The sequence below is a fragment of the Macaca fascicularis genome, chromosome 1 (assembly GCF_037993035.2).
Source record: "Macaca fascicularis isolate 582-1 chromosome 1, T2T-MFA8v1.1".
In the NCBI taxonomy this organism is placed as follows: Eukaryota; Metazoa; Chordata; class Mammalia; order Primates; family Cercopithecidae; genus Macaca; species Macaca fascicularis.
In genome coordinates, this window is record NC_088375.1 from 223,840,486 (window position 1) to 223,853,366 (window position 12,881).

The window sequence follows — 12,881 nt, forward strand, 5'->3', positions numbered from 1 at the left end:
TGAGCTTCTCTTTGCCTCAGTGGGAGACAACCTGATCTCCACCCATCCTCACTCGAGTAGGAAAAGTATACAGAAATCTCATGAACAACTAGATAACATAATTTCCAACAGCGATTCAAGTCAGGAAGGAAAGAGACACAGGACCAGGGTAGAGAATGGGTGGGGGTGGTCAGGGAGGACCTCCCAGAGGAGGTGACATTTAATTTTAGACCTGCAGATGAAGAAGAGCCAGCCACATGAAGAGTAGGGAATGGTGTTTCAGGCAGAGGGAACAGTATGTGCAGAGGCCATGAGGTAGAGAAAAGACCGGCTTGGCTCAGGGCCACATGAATTGTGGAAGTGTTTGGATTTCATTCCAAGGGTAGTGGGTAGTCATTGAAGGTTCTGAGAAGAGGCTGACATGATCTTATTTCCATTTTAAGATCCCTCGTGGCTGCTGTGTTGAGAATGGACCAGGGTGGGATGGGCAGAGGCCGGGGTCAGGGGTGACCATGACACTGCACACTGCCTCTCCCCTCTGCCTGGAGCGGTCAGCAGAGCTGCAGAATTCCATGGCTGAGCCAGTTTGCCCCTACTCTCTCTCTCTATATTTTTTGATATGGAGTCTTGCTCTGTCACCTAAGCTGGAGTAGAGTGGCGCCATCTCAGCTCACTGCAGCCTCTGCCTCCTGGGTTCCAGCAATTCTCTGGCCTCAGCCTCCTGAGTAGCTGGGATTACAGGTACATGCCACCATGCCCGGCTAAGTTTTGTACTTTTAGTAGAGACAGGGTTTTGCCATGTCGGCTAGGCTGGTCTCGAACTCCTGACCTCAGGTGATCCGCCACCTTGGCCTCTCAAAGTGCTGGGATTACAGCCATGAGCCACCGCGCCGGCCACCCTTACTCTACTTTTATGAGTCAAGTGACTTGTAAACAAGTTTCTACCTGGGGCCTATTTGTTTTATTTATTTATTTATTTATTTATTGAGTCTCACTCTGTCACCTAGGCTGGAGTGCAGTGGTGCGATCTTGGCTCACTGCAACCTCCACCTCCCAGGTTCAAGCGATTCCCCTGCCTCAGCCTCCCAAGCAGCTGGGATTACAGGTGCCCACCACCACACCTGGCTAATTTTTGTATTTTTAGTAGAGATTGGGTTTTACCATGTTGGCCAGGCTTGTCTTGGACTCCTGACCTCAGGTGATCCACCGGCCTCGGCCTTCCAAAGTGCTGGGATTACAGGCATGAGTAATACGCCTGTATGTGAGTCATATCTGCACGGCCCGTATTTTTTTTAAAGTGCACGTGAGTATCCCATACTCATGTCAAGCGGATTCAGGGGAGACCTCCTAGTTTCTCCACCAGCTCTCCTAGACAGTGGGAGGCCGTGTCCACAATGAAGCCCTGAGGCCTGTAGGAGTCAGATATACATCTCATAACCGCATAGGAACACAACATTGGGTTCGTTACTGATTCAGCGCCATGTGTATTCTAACATTAACTCAATTTCTCTAATACTCTGTCTGGCTCTGTGATGGCCTGGAAAACGATGGCGGCGAGTTTGCGCCACTGGTCCTGCTGCTCTGTACCTGGATAAGTCCTTTCATCTCTGGATGACAGTAATTATTATTATTATAAGAGCTGTCACCTTTAGGCATGTGCTCTGCAGTGATCACCCTGTAAAGACCTTTATATGCATTAACTCATTAAAGTCTCACATCTACCCTGTGAAGTCCCATCACTGCCATCATCACCATCATCGTTACCATTACCATCACCATCATCACCAGCACCACCACCACATCACCACCACCATCACCACCACCATAATCACCATCACTATTATTGCCATCATCACTGTCACTAGCACCAACACCACCATCATCACTACCACCATCATTACCACCACCAACACCATAATCACCATCATCACATCACTATTACCACCATCATCACCACGATGATTACCACCATCACCAGCACCATCATCACTATGACCATCACTACCATGATTATCACCATCACCATCATTACCACCATCACCACCATCATTACTATCATCACCACCATCACCACCACCATCACCACCATCACCAGCACCATCATCACTATGACCATCACTACCATGATTATCACCATCACCATCATCACCACCATCATCACCATCATTACCACCATCACCACCATCACCACCACCATCACCACCATCACCAGCACCATCATCACTATGACCATCACTACCATGATTATCACCATCACCATCATGATCACCACCATCACCACCATCACTATGATCATCACCATTAATACCATCATCACCACCACCGTCATCACCACCACAATCACCATCAATATCATCCCACTACCACCATCACCATTATTACTATCATCACCATCATTTTCATACAATCAATTCACAGAAATAAACTGAAACTAAGCAACAGGTGTACACACACACACACACACACACACACACACACACAAAACAGAGGTGGGATTCAAACCCAGATGCCTACTGACACCAGTGCCTATGATCTTTTTTTTTTTTTTTTTTTTTGAGACAGGGTCTCACTCTGTCACCCAGGCTGAACTCACTGCAGCCTCTGCCTCTTGGGCTCACGGTCCTCCCACCTCAGCCTCCTGAGTAGCTGAGGCATGCACTACTGTGCACCACTCTGCTCCGCTAATTTAAATGAAATTTTTTTTCTTGCTGTTGCCCAGGCTGGTCTCAAACTTCTGAGCTTAATCGATCTGCTCACCTCAGCCTCCCAAAGTGCTGGGATTACAGGTGTGAGCCACCATGCTGGCGAGTACTCACACATGTACCATGAAGTCACATTGCTCCCTGTCTCCCCCTATAAAACGAAGTTTAGATTTAATGACCTCCAAGACTTTGCTACTCAAAGTGTTGTCCCTGGACCAGCAGCCATCACTTGGGAATTTGATAGAACTGCTGAATCTCAGACCCCGCCTTAGACCTACGAATCTGTATTTTAACAAATGCCCAAGTTGTATTTTAACAAGTGCCCAAGTTACAGGTGTGAGCCCAAGTTGTATTTTAACAAGTGCCCAAGCTGTATTTTAACAAGTGCCCAAGTTACAGGTGTGAGCCACTGTGCCCGGCCTGCAGGCTGGAATTTGAGGACCTCCCCAACAGGTTCTTCCTCCTTGGACATTCTGTGAACTGTGACCTCTGTATGGAGTAAAGGGTCACTCTGTTAGGACAGTAAGACCCCTACATGCCCTTTCCTGACTATTCCATTGAAGCCAGGCTGAGGGGAGCTCCTTCCTTTCCTCCCTCCCTCCCTCCCTCCCTCCCTCTCTTCCTTCCTTCCTTCCTTCCTTCCTTCCTTCTTCCTTTCCTTCCTTCCTCCCTCCCTCCCCCCTCCTCCAGTCCCTCCCTCCCTCCCCCCTCCCCCTCCCTCCCTACCCCCTCTCTTCCCCATTCCCTCCCTCCCTCCCCTAGTCCCTCCCCCCTCCCCCTCCTCCCTCCCTCCCTTCCTTCCTTCCTTCTCAGAAGCATCTTCTTGTTGGACAGACACAGTCGAGTGTTTCTCAGACTACATGACCCTGTGGATCCCGAGGAGCCATGTGGAGGGGCTGAGGCTGTGGCTGGCTAGGACCTTGCACTTGCCAGGTAAGAGGCAGTCTGTGGCTGGGCGGGGTCTTTGCTGGGGCTTTTGTGTTGCCTTCCCCTGCCTGCAGTGCTCCTCCCCCATGGCTCTTGCAGGTTCCTGGGCATCATTCAAATCTCTGCTCAAAGGCCACCACCTCCCCCTGCAGCCCTTCCAGGCTCTCTAAAGTCATCCACGCCCACCCCAGTCACAATCCTGGCACTCCTCACTAGTAAGATGATCTCCTGCCATTGTTCCCAAGCTTGTGATCTGCACCCCTCTTCCCAACAGAAGGCTGCGCTGTGAGGGCATGGCCCACGTGCTTTTTGTTTACAGCTGCGTCTTCAGAACCAAGAACACTGCCTCGTGCTTAGAAGAGTCCCAATAAGTATTTGTTGAATGAACAAGTGGCCCAACGCCCTGGAAGAAGCGCCCATCTGGTGCCGATAGCTCCAAAATCGAAATCACTCTGCAAAAGTGGAAGTGAGACTAAAGGGGTGATTCTCACACAAAATGGGAGGCCATCACATGCTTGGTGGGGGAAGAGCGCACCTAAAATAGCAAAAAACAAGGGCATAGTGTCACTCCCAGAAACCTTTCTGCCATGAGCTTTCCAACAGAAGAAGTAGGAAAGTGCTGGATGGCATCAGGGTACCTGGAACCTTCTGGAAGGAACATGAGTAGAGAGAGGAGCAAACAGCTTGCTTCCCTCCAAGCTCTCCATCTCAGTGGCTGCAAAGCCAGCCCCCAGGTTCCTTCTCTCTTTTGCACAGAATCATAGATATCGAGGAGGGAGGCTTTCCAGTCTCTCCCGAAGTCTAGGAAAACCTCCCAGGGACCCTGCTCATTCTGGAAATTCCTAAAGCACCTTCTGGGACCGGTAGGGCCTAAATCTGCCCTGGGAGGGCCAACCACCCATTGGCCAGCCAGCCCAGGAGGCCTTGGGAGAGACATTTGTGTATTAAAAGGCCACTTTTCCAGGAGAAAAGCTGTGGATACATTAAGCTGTCGCCTGTTCTTTGGAGAGCCATTATTAATGGAAAACAATAGATTAATAGTTTTAAAACGCTTGTTCAATAAGTAATTTTTATGGCTCTGGATAGAGCCCATTAAACATTTCTGTGTGTTATTATAAAGAAGTTTTAAGCGTAAAATCATAAAGCCAATAATCAGAGAATTAGTCACAGCGGCCAGCCACAGGCCATTAGTTTTAGGCGCTGTCAGAGCCACCTGTGGCTTTTGAGGGAGAGTTTTCATTTCATGCGGCAGTGCCAGGTGGGGATGGAGAAATGATGGTGCCTGCTGCCTTCCATAAACTTGAGGGGACAGCAAGCAGGTGTGAGCAGCAGGGTGCCAGGCAAATATTTACAAAGTGCAAACATGAATGCAAAACTAAAACGATCCAGGTCAATTTGCACATCCAGCTCAGACACTTTATTTCCCCAGCGAGCTACCTTTCACAGCCTTCCTCCGCCAGAGGCACGGCCTTGATCTCTTGCTAAAGATAGCGGTGGAAGCTGCGTGCTTTTGAAAGGAAAGCATGTCACCAGAGAATCCCACGTAGAAAGGCTGCCAGAGCTGTTTTCTGGAATAGCGTATTCATCTCCCATCAAATGCACAATCGAGTCAAGCGTTTGAAAGTGAAACTGTGAGATTTAAAAATGCTTTAAAAATAATCATGACAAAAGCAATACAAGATAATTACAGAAACTAGAGGCAATCCAAAGGAGATAATCAAAACTGCTTATAATCCCTCTACCCAGAGATAGCCCCCTTTATTTTTCACTCATTCAACAACTACTTATTTATTTATTTATTTATTTTTTGAGACGGAGTCTCACTTTGTTGCCCAAGCTGGAGTGCAGTGGTGCAATCTCAGCTCACTGCAACCTCTGTCCCCCGGGTTCAAGCAATTCTTCTGCTTCAGCCTCTGGAGTAGCTGGGACTACAGGTGGCCCCCACCGTGCCAAACGAATTTTTGTATGTTTATTTCTATTTGTTTATTTTTTTTGAGACAGAGTCTCACTTTGTAGCCCAGGCTGGAGTGCAGTGGCGTGACCTCGGCTCACTGCAACCTCTGCCACCCAAGTTCAAGTGATTCTCCTGCCTCAGCCTCCTGAGTAGCTGAGACTACAGGTGCCTGCCACCACTCCCAGCTAATTTTTTTGTGTTTTTGGTAGAGACAGGGTTTCACCATGTTGGCCAGACTGGTCTTGAACTCCTGGCCTCAAGTGATCCACTCACCTCAGCCTCCCAAAGTGCAGCAATTACAGGTGTGAGCCACCGTGCCCAGCCGCTTTCAACAACTATTTATTGAGAACCTTCTGTGTGCCAGAAATAACTTGAGGCACTAAAGATGCAGCAATGAACAAAACAGACAAATACCCGTAGCCACATGGAGCTGACTTTTTTTTTTTTGAGATGGAGTCTCGCTCTGTTGCCCAGGCTGGAGTGCAGTGCTGCAATCTCAGCTCACTGCAAGCTCTGCCTCCCGGGTTCACACCATTCTCCTGCCTCAGCCTCCCGAGTAGCTGGGACTACAGGTGCCCGCCACCACGCCCAGCTAATTTTTTGTATTTTTAGTAGAGATGGGGTTTCACCATGTTAGCCAGGATGGTCTCGATCTCCTGACCTCATGATCCGCCCGCCTCGGCCTCCCAAAGTGCTGGGATTACAGGCGTGAGCCAGCCGGAGCTGACATTTGACTAGACGGCAATAAACAATCAATATAACAAATAAGCCAGTAGATAGTTGGTTAGAAGACAATGAGTGTGCAGAAAAGGGTGAAGGAGGGCAAGATGGGGAAGTGTTAAGTGGGTAGTTAGGGTGGGCTTCATGGAGAAGGCGACACTTGCACAAGGACTGAAAGGAGGTAGGGGAGTCAGCCATGCAGATATCTAGGAGAAGAGAGTTCCAGGCAGAGGGCACAGCCAGTACAAGGGCCCTGAGGCAGGAGTGGGCCTGGGATGATTGAGAAATAGCAGTGGGTCTGGTGTGGTTGGAGCAGAGGGAGGGAGGGGAAGAGAAGTGGGAAAAAGGGTCAGAGAGCTGAGGGCAAGTCACGTGAGGCTTGCAAGGGTTTTGTTTTTTTACACAATGGAGTTTTTTATTTTTTTATTTATTTTTTTTTCTGGGACAGTGTCTCACTCCATCACCTAGGCTAGAGTGCAGTGGCACAATCTTGGCTCACTGCAGCCTCCGCCTTCCAGGTTCAAGTCATTCTCGTGCCTCAACCTCCCAAGTAGCTGGAATTACAGGCGTGCACCACCACACCTGGTTAATTTTTGTAGTTTTAGTAGAGATGGGGTTTCGCCATGTTGGCCAGGCTGGTCTCAAACTCCTGAGCTCAGGTGATCCTCCCACCTCAGCCTCCCAAAGTGCTGGGATTACAGGTGTGAGCCACCACACCTGGCTGGCAACGAAGAGGTCTGAGCAGAGAAGAGGCGCAATCTGCCTACGTTTTGAACGGGATCCTGCGGGCTGCTGCATGGAATATTCATGACAGGGGCAAAGGAGGAAGCTGGGGGACATGGGAGGAGGCAGCAGCAGTGACACAAGCTGAGGATTCGTGTGGGGAGACGGGGTCGGATTCTGGATACACCTTGATTGAAGAACCATCGGGCTTTCCTGTTGGTATATGCCTTTTCAGACTTTTAAAAATTACTGCTATTTTTTATCCCCTCCAGGTAAGAAGCTTCCAGGCAGAGCAGTTTCTACCTGCGAGTCTGATATTTCTGACCCTGCCAGAGAAGCCACCTCCACAGGCTCAACCCACGTTTCTGTCCCTTTCTCGTTCCAGGCACCTGGAGGGCCCCTAACCACCTGGATTCTTCTCTTGCTAAATGTGGCTACTTCCTGCATCCGGCTTCAGATGGTGACTTCTTTTTTCGAGTTCAATACTCGGCCTGCTTTGTGCAGAAAGAGGTGGGTTTGGGAAATTTTTTTTTTTTTTTTTTTTAAGGGAGATTTAAGGAGCTAAGCCTGAGCTCAGATGTCAAGTAAGGAGACACTGCACCATTATTCCTCTGTAGAAACTGAGCTGAGGGAGACCAGAAATCTCTGCCTTCATGGAGTTTATGGGCATAGATATTAAAAGGCCGCCCAACTCAGATGCTGCCTCGTCCAGGCAGTCCTCCTGAGACTCCCCCCTTCTCTGTGCAGTGGACCTGCTTCTATCATTGCCAACGCTGACTCACAATGTGCCCACTCACACACCATCTCCTGCTGGACCTGGAGTCTTTGGGGTGAGGCAGTCACACCCACAGGCTTGCCTCAGGGCCTGGCACACAGTAGGTACTCAGTAAGTGCTTAATGAAGTGAATAAATGGTGTTGAGGAGTTGCAAAGGCTGACTGACAGCCCTCACTTGCACAGGCCCATTATGGGCTCACGAGACCATGTGATTCTAAAATTTACAGAAGTAAGATATTTTTGTATTTTTTTTCCTTTCTGTTTTTTGAGACGGAGCCTTGCTCTGTTGCCCAGGCTGGAGTGCAGTGAGGCAGTCTCGGCTCACTGCAATTTCCACATCCCAGGTTCAAGCGATTCCCCTGCCTTAGCCTCCCAAGTAGCTGGGATTACTTGGTAAAGACGGGGTTTCACCCTGTTGGCCAGGCTGGTCTTGAGCTTCTGACCTCAAGTGATCCACCCACCTCGGCCCCCAGAGTAGCTGGGACTACAGGCATGAACCGCTATGCCCAGATAATTTTTGTACTTTTTGTAGAAGATGGGGTTTCACCATGTTGCCCAGGCTGGTCTGGAATTCCCAGGCTCAAGCCATCCTCCCACCTCGGTGTCCCAATGTGTTGAGATGATGGGAATGAGCCACTGTGCCAGCATTCTTGTTACTTAAATTTCACGCCAGGGGTCCTGCAAGGGGACGACCAGCCCCACAGATTGGCTCACAGTTTTTTTTTCTTGTCTTCTCCTCACCTCCACTTCCCCTTTCCGTTTCTTTGTGCTCCCTTCCTTGACCCAGCCCAGAGTTTTTCCCGAGTGGGTCGGTGGTCTGGAGTGGGGGAAGGAATTTTGGGAACTACCCTGCTCCTCCTCTTTCTCTTCCTCTCTGTGGTCACCCTTCTCTGACAGCCCCGTCAATACCTGCCCTTCTCAGGCCCCACCGCAAAGCTTAGACTTGGGTTATTCTTGTGTGGCTGAATGAGGGCAGTCTGGGAGGGGTGGAGGGACCCACTGGTTTGACATCTTTGAAGTCTGCCTCGTGCTGGAATGAGCTAGACCAGCTCTCACGTCGAGTCTCAGCAATGGCCACATGCCTTTGGCTTAGTCATTTACCTTCTCTAAGCCTCAACTGCCTCATCTGTAAAATGAGAATTTTTTGTCTCATAAGCCCAGCCTTGGCCAGGCTTGGCGGCTCACGCCTGTAATCCCAGCACTTTGGGAACCAAAGTGAGCAGATCACTTGAGGCCAGGAGTTCGAGACCAGCCTGGCCAACATGGTGAAACCCTGTCTCTACTAAAAATAGAAAAATTAGATGGGCCTGGTGGCATATGCCTGTAATTCCAGCTACTTGGGAGGCTGAGGCACGAGAATCGCTTGAACCCGGGAGGTGGAGGTTGCAGTGAGCAGAGATCACACCACTCCACTCCAGCCTGGGTGATTGAGTGAGACTCAAAAACAAAAAACAGCCCAGCCTTATGAGACATTGGTGGGCATCAAAGGAGATAAAGTGTGTTTGTCAACTGTCAAGGGACATTGGGATGCAAGTTCTTATTCTGTCTGACTAGGTTTGACCTTCCCAAAACCCACAAATGTTCCCTGGCCTGGAGGGCTTCCTTGGTAGGGGCTGAGCTTCCAGAGCCAGACCCAGGCTCCGAGTTGCTGTCGACCCTGGTTTCATTTCCCATCCCTCTTCCACAAGCCCACCTTCTAGCAGGTTCATGGTATCCTATTTGCTGTGAGCAGGGACTGACCTATAATTGCAGCCTACTAACTGTATTTTCCTCTCTCATTTGCACACATGAATTTTGCCCTACTTCCAGAAAGCAAATTACAGGCTGGAAATCAGAATATTTCAGAAAGGGGTGACAAGGTTGGAGCGGAGTGATCGATACATAATGAAGTGTCCAATGCTAAGGTCAAGACTGGGCCAGGAAAGCGTCCACTGTGGACCCATGTTCATCCAGGTAATGGGTTCAGAGGGTCTGGGAGGTGGCAGAGGGGCCTCCCAGGCTGGGCGTCTCTCTAAAGGCCAAGGCAGGTGGCCCTGGCCCCTGCACTGCAGAATGTGGCCCAGAGAGACAGGTGGTAGCTGCAGATGCAGTACGGCATCGTTCTTCTAGACATCCCTGGGTACTGGCTGGGTGCTAAGTCTCCTGGGTTTGGTTCTGAGCAAGGAGGGGTGAGATGGGAGGCGAGGGGTGAGATGGGAGGGGAGGGGTGAGATGGGAGAGGAGGGGGAGATTAAAGCTGTCTGACCTCGGGTTCTAGATTTCCCATCTTGGCTGGCTCAGGGGGTCACTTGGGTTATCACCAAAGCTGCAAAATTGCATCTTTGTGTCCTTTCTCTCTGGATTGAAAAAACTGGCTAGTTTGAATGTTTTTTTGTTTTTTGTTTTTTGTTTTTGTTTTTTGGACCTGGGTAATGTCAAAGAGTTATAGACCCCAGGTACGATCAGGTGCAATGTCTACATTTTAAGCATCAGGGAAGAAAGGTTGAGCCCCAGATCCAATTGTGAGCTCTTTTACGGCACGGCTATGTGCGCTCCTTGAATTCAAGTTTCTCTCCAGCTCTCATCAGTGGGGCACCTCTGTAAGCGAAACAAGATTTGGATGGGAGTGGGGAGGGCTAGAAACCCAAACATCTATAGGGACCAAACCCGCCACAGAAATGAGCATGCTGGACTGAGGAGGAGGCAGTAAAGAATTTTACTCATTCCTTCATTTAGTCAGCTGTTTTTGTTGTTGTTGTTGTTGTTTTTGTTTTTTGTTTTTTTTTGAGATGGAGTCTCGCTCTGTTGCCCAGGCTGAAGTGCAATGGTATGATCTTGGCTCACTGCAACCTCTGCCTCCCAGGTTCAATCGATTCTCCTGCCTCAGCCTCCCAAGTAGCTGGAATTACAGGTGTGTGCCACTACGCCTAGCAAATTTTGTATTTTTTAGTAGAGACGGAGTTTCACCATGTTGGCCAGGCTGGTCTCAAACTCCTGACCTCAAATGATCCACCCGCCCCAGCCTCCCAAAGTGCTGGGATTACAGGTGTGAGCCACTGCGCCCAGCCTGTTTTTTTAAAGAGACAGGATCTTGCTGTGTCACGCAGGTTCACTGCAGGCTTAACCTCCTGAGCTTAAGGGATCCTCCCACTTCAGCCTCCGGAGTAGCTGGGACTATAGGCGTATAACACCATGCCCAGCTAATGTTTAAATTTTTTTTTTTTTTTTTTTGGAGACGGAGTCTCGCTCTGTCGCCCAGGCTGGAGTGCAGTGGCGCGATCTCAGCTCACTGCAAGCTCCGCCTCCCGGGTTCACGCCATTCTCCTGCCTCAGCCTCCCAAGTAGCTGGGACTACAGACGCCCACCACCTCGCCCGGCTAGTTTTTTTTATTTTTTAGTAGAGACGGGGTTTCACCGTGTTAGCCAGGATGGTCTCGATCTCCTGACCTCATGATCCGCCCATCTCGGCCTCCCAAAGTGCTGGGATTACAGGCTTGAGCCACCGCGCCCGGCCTGTTTAAATTTTTTGTAGAGATGGAGACTCACTGTGTTGCCCAGGCTGGTCTCAAACTCCTGGCTTCAAGCGATCCTCTCACCTTGGCCTCTCAAAGCCCTGGGATTATAGGCGAGGGCCACTACGCCTGGCCCAGCAAACACTTATATATGGCTTATTCTGTGCTGGGCACCGTTCTACTCACTTTGCAAATATTAACTCATCTCACCTTCACAGCGATTCTGTGTAGTTGGTTCTATACTGATCCCCATTCTGCAGGTGAGAGAACTAAGCAGAGAGAGATTAGGAGACTTGCCAGCTGGTAGCAACAGAGCTGGGCTTTGAGCCAGGCCACATGGTAGGGGCTGGGGCATGCTGGAACAGGCACAACCTGCAGTCCTGGCCCCCTACAGAGGGAGCTAAGGCTGGACTCCACTCCAGCCCCATTTTGCCAGATTTTCCAACATTTCAAGATAAACTGGAAATCTATAATTGTATGTGAAATCCTCCAGTTTAAAAAAGTTCACTTTAATTTTTTTTTTTTTTTTTGAGACGGAGTCTCGTTCTGTCACCCAGGCTGGAGTGCAGTGGCATGATCTCGGCTCACTGCAACTTTTGCCTCCTGGGTTCAAGTGATTCTCCTGCCTTAGCCTCACGAGTAGCTGGAATTACAGGCATGCATCACCATACTCAGCTAATTTTTTTTTTTCTTTGAGACGGAGTCTCGCTCTGTCACCCAGTCTGGAGTGCTGTGGCGCAATCTCGGCTCACTGCAAGCCCCGCCTCCTGGGTTCACGCCATTCACGCCTCAACCTCCGAAGTAGCTGGGACTACAGGCACCCGCCACCACGCCTGTCTAATTTTTTGTATTTTTGGTAGAGATGGGGTTTCACTGTGTTAGCCAGGATGGTCTCGATTTCCTGACCTTGTGATCCGCCCGCCTTGGCCTCCCAAAGTGCTGGGATTACAGGCGTAGGCCACCGCACCCAGCCTAATTTTTTATATTTTTGGTAGAGACGGGGTTTCACCATGTTGGCCAGGCTGGTCTAGAACTCCTGACCTCAAGTGATCCACCCACCTCGGCCTCCCAAAGTGCTAGGATTACAGGTGTGAGCCACTGCGCCCGGCCAAGTCAGTTTAACTTTGTAGGCACTGCACAGCTCAAATAAAGTGCTGGATTTGGCTTGAGGGATTTGGTTGGGCATCTTCTGCCTGTGAGGAGGAGGAGGAAGGAAGGAGGAAGAGAAAGAAGAGGAAGTCAGAACTGAGAGGAGGAGGTTGGAGTGAAAAGGCTGCTGATGACAAACACCATTTATCCAACAAGCAAGCATTTATTTATTTATTTATTTTGAGACAGAGTCTCGCTCTGTTGCCCAGGCTGGCGTACAGTGGTGTGATCTTGACTCACTGTAACCTCTGCCTCCTCGGTTCAAGCGATTCTGATGGAATCACAGGCATGCGCCACCATGCCCAGTTGATTTTTTTGTATTTTTAGTAGAGATGGGGTTTCACCATGTTGTCCAGGTTGGTCTCGAACTCCTGACCTCAACTGATCCACCTGCCTTGGCCTCCCCAAATGCTAGGATTACAGGCATGAGCTGCTGCGCCTGGCCCCAACAAGCATTTAT

General features: G+C 49.8%; 1 protein-coding gene across 2 annotated transcripts in view; it reads left to right on the top strand.

Annotated features, from left to right (window-relative positions):
- CIROZ (ciliated left-right organizer protein containing ZP-N domains) overlaps positions 1 to 12,881 on the top strand; it is a 38,197-nt gene that overhangs the window by 10,336 nt on the left and 14,980 nt on the right. The window contains exons 3-5 of one of the 2 annotated variants that reach the window (XM_045380985.3): positions 3,516 to 3,614; positions 7,391 to 7,515; positions 9,591 to 9,734. In XM_045380985.3, coding sequence (XP_045236920.2) covers positions 3,516 to 3,614; positions 7,391 to 7,515; positions 9,591 to 9,734 — 368 coding nt within the window. Of the gene's footprint in view, positions 1 to 3,485; positions 3,615 to 7,390; positions 7,516 to 9,590; positions 9,735 to 12,881 lie in introns of those variants that run through there. The other variant, XM_074020502.1, reaches the window with a different exon arrangement.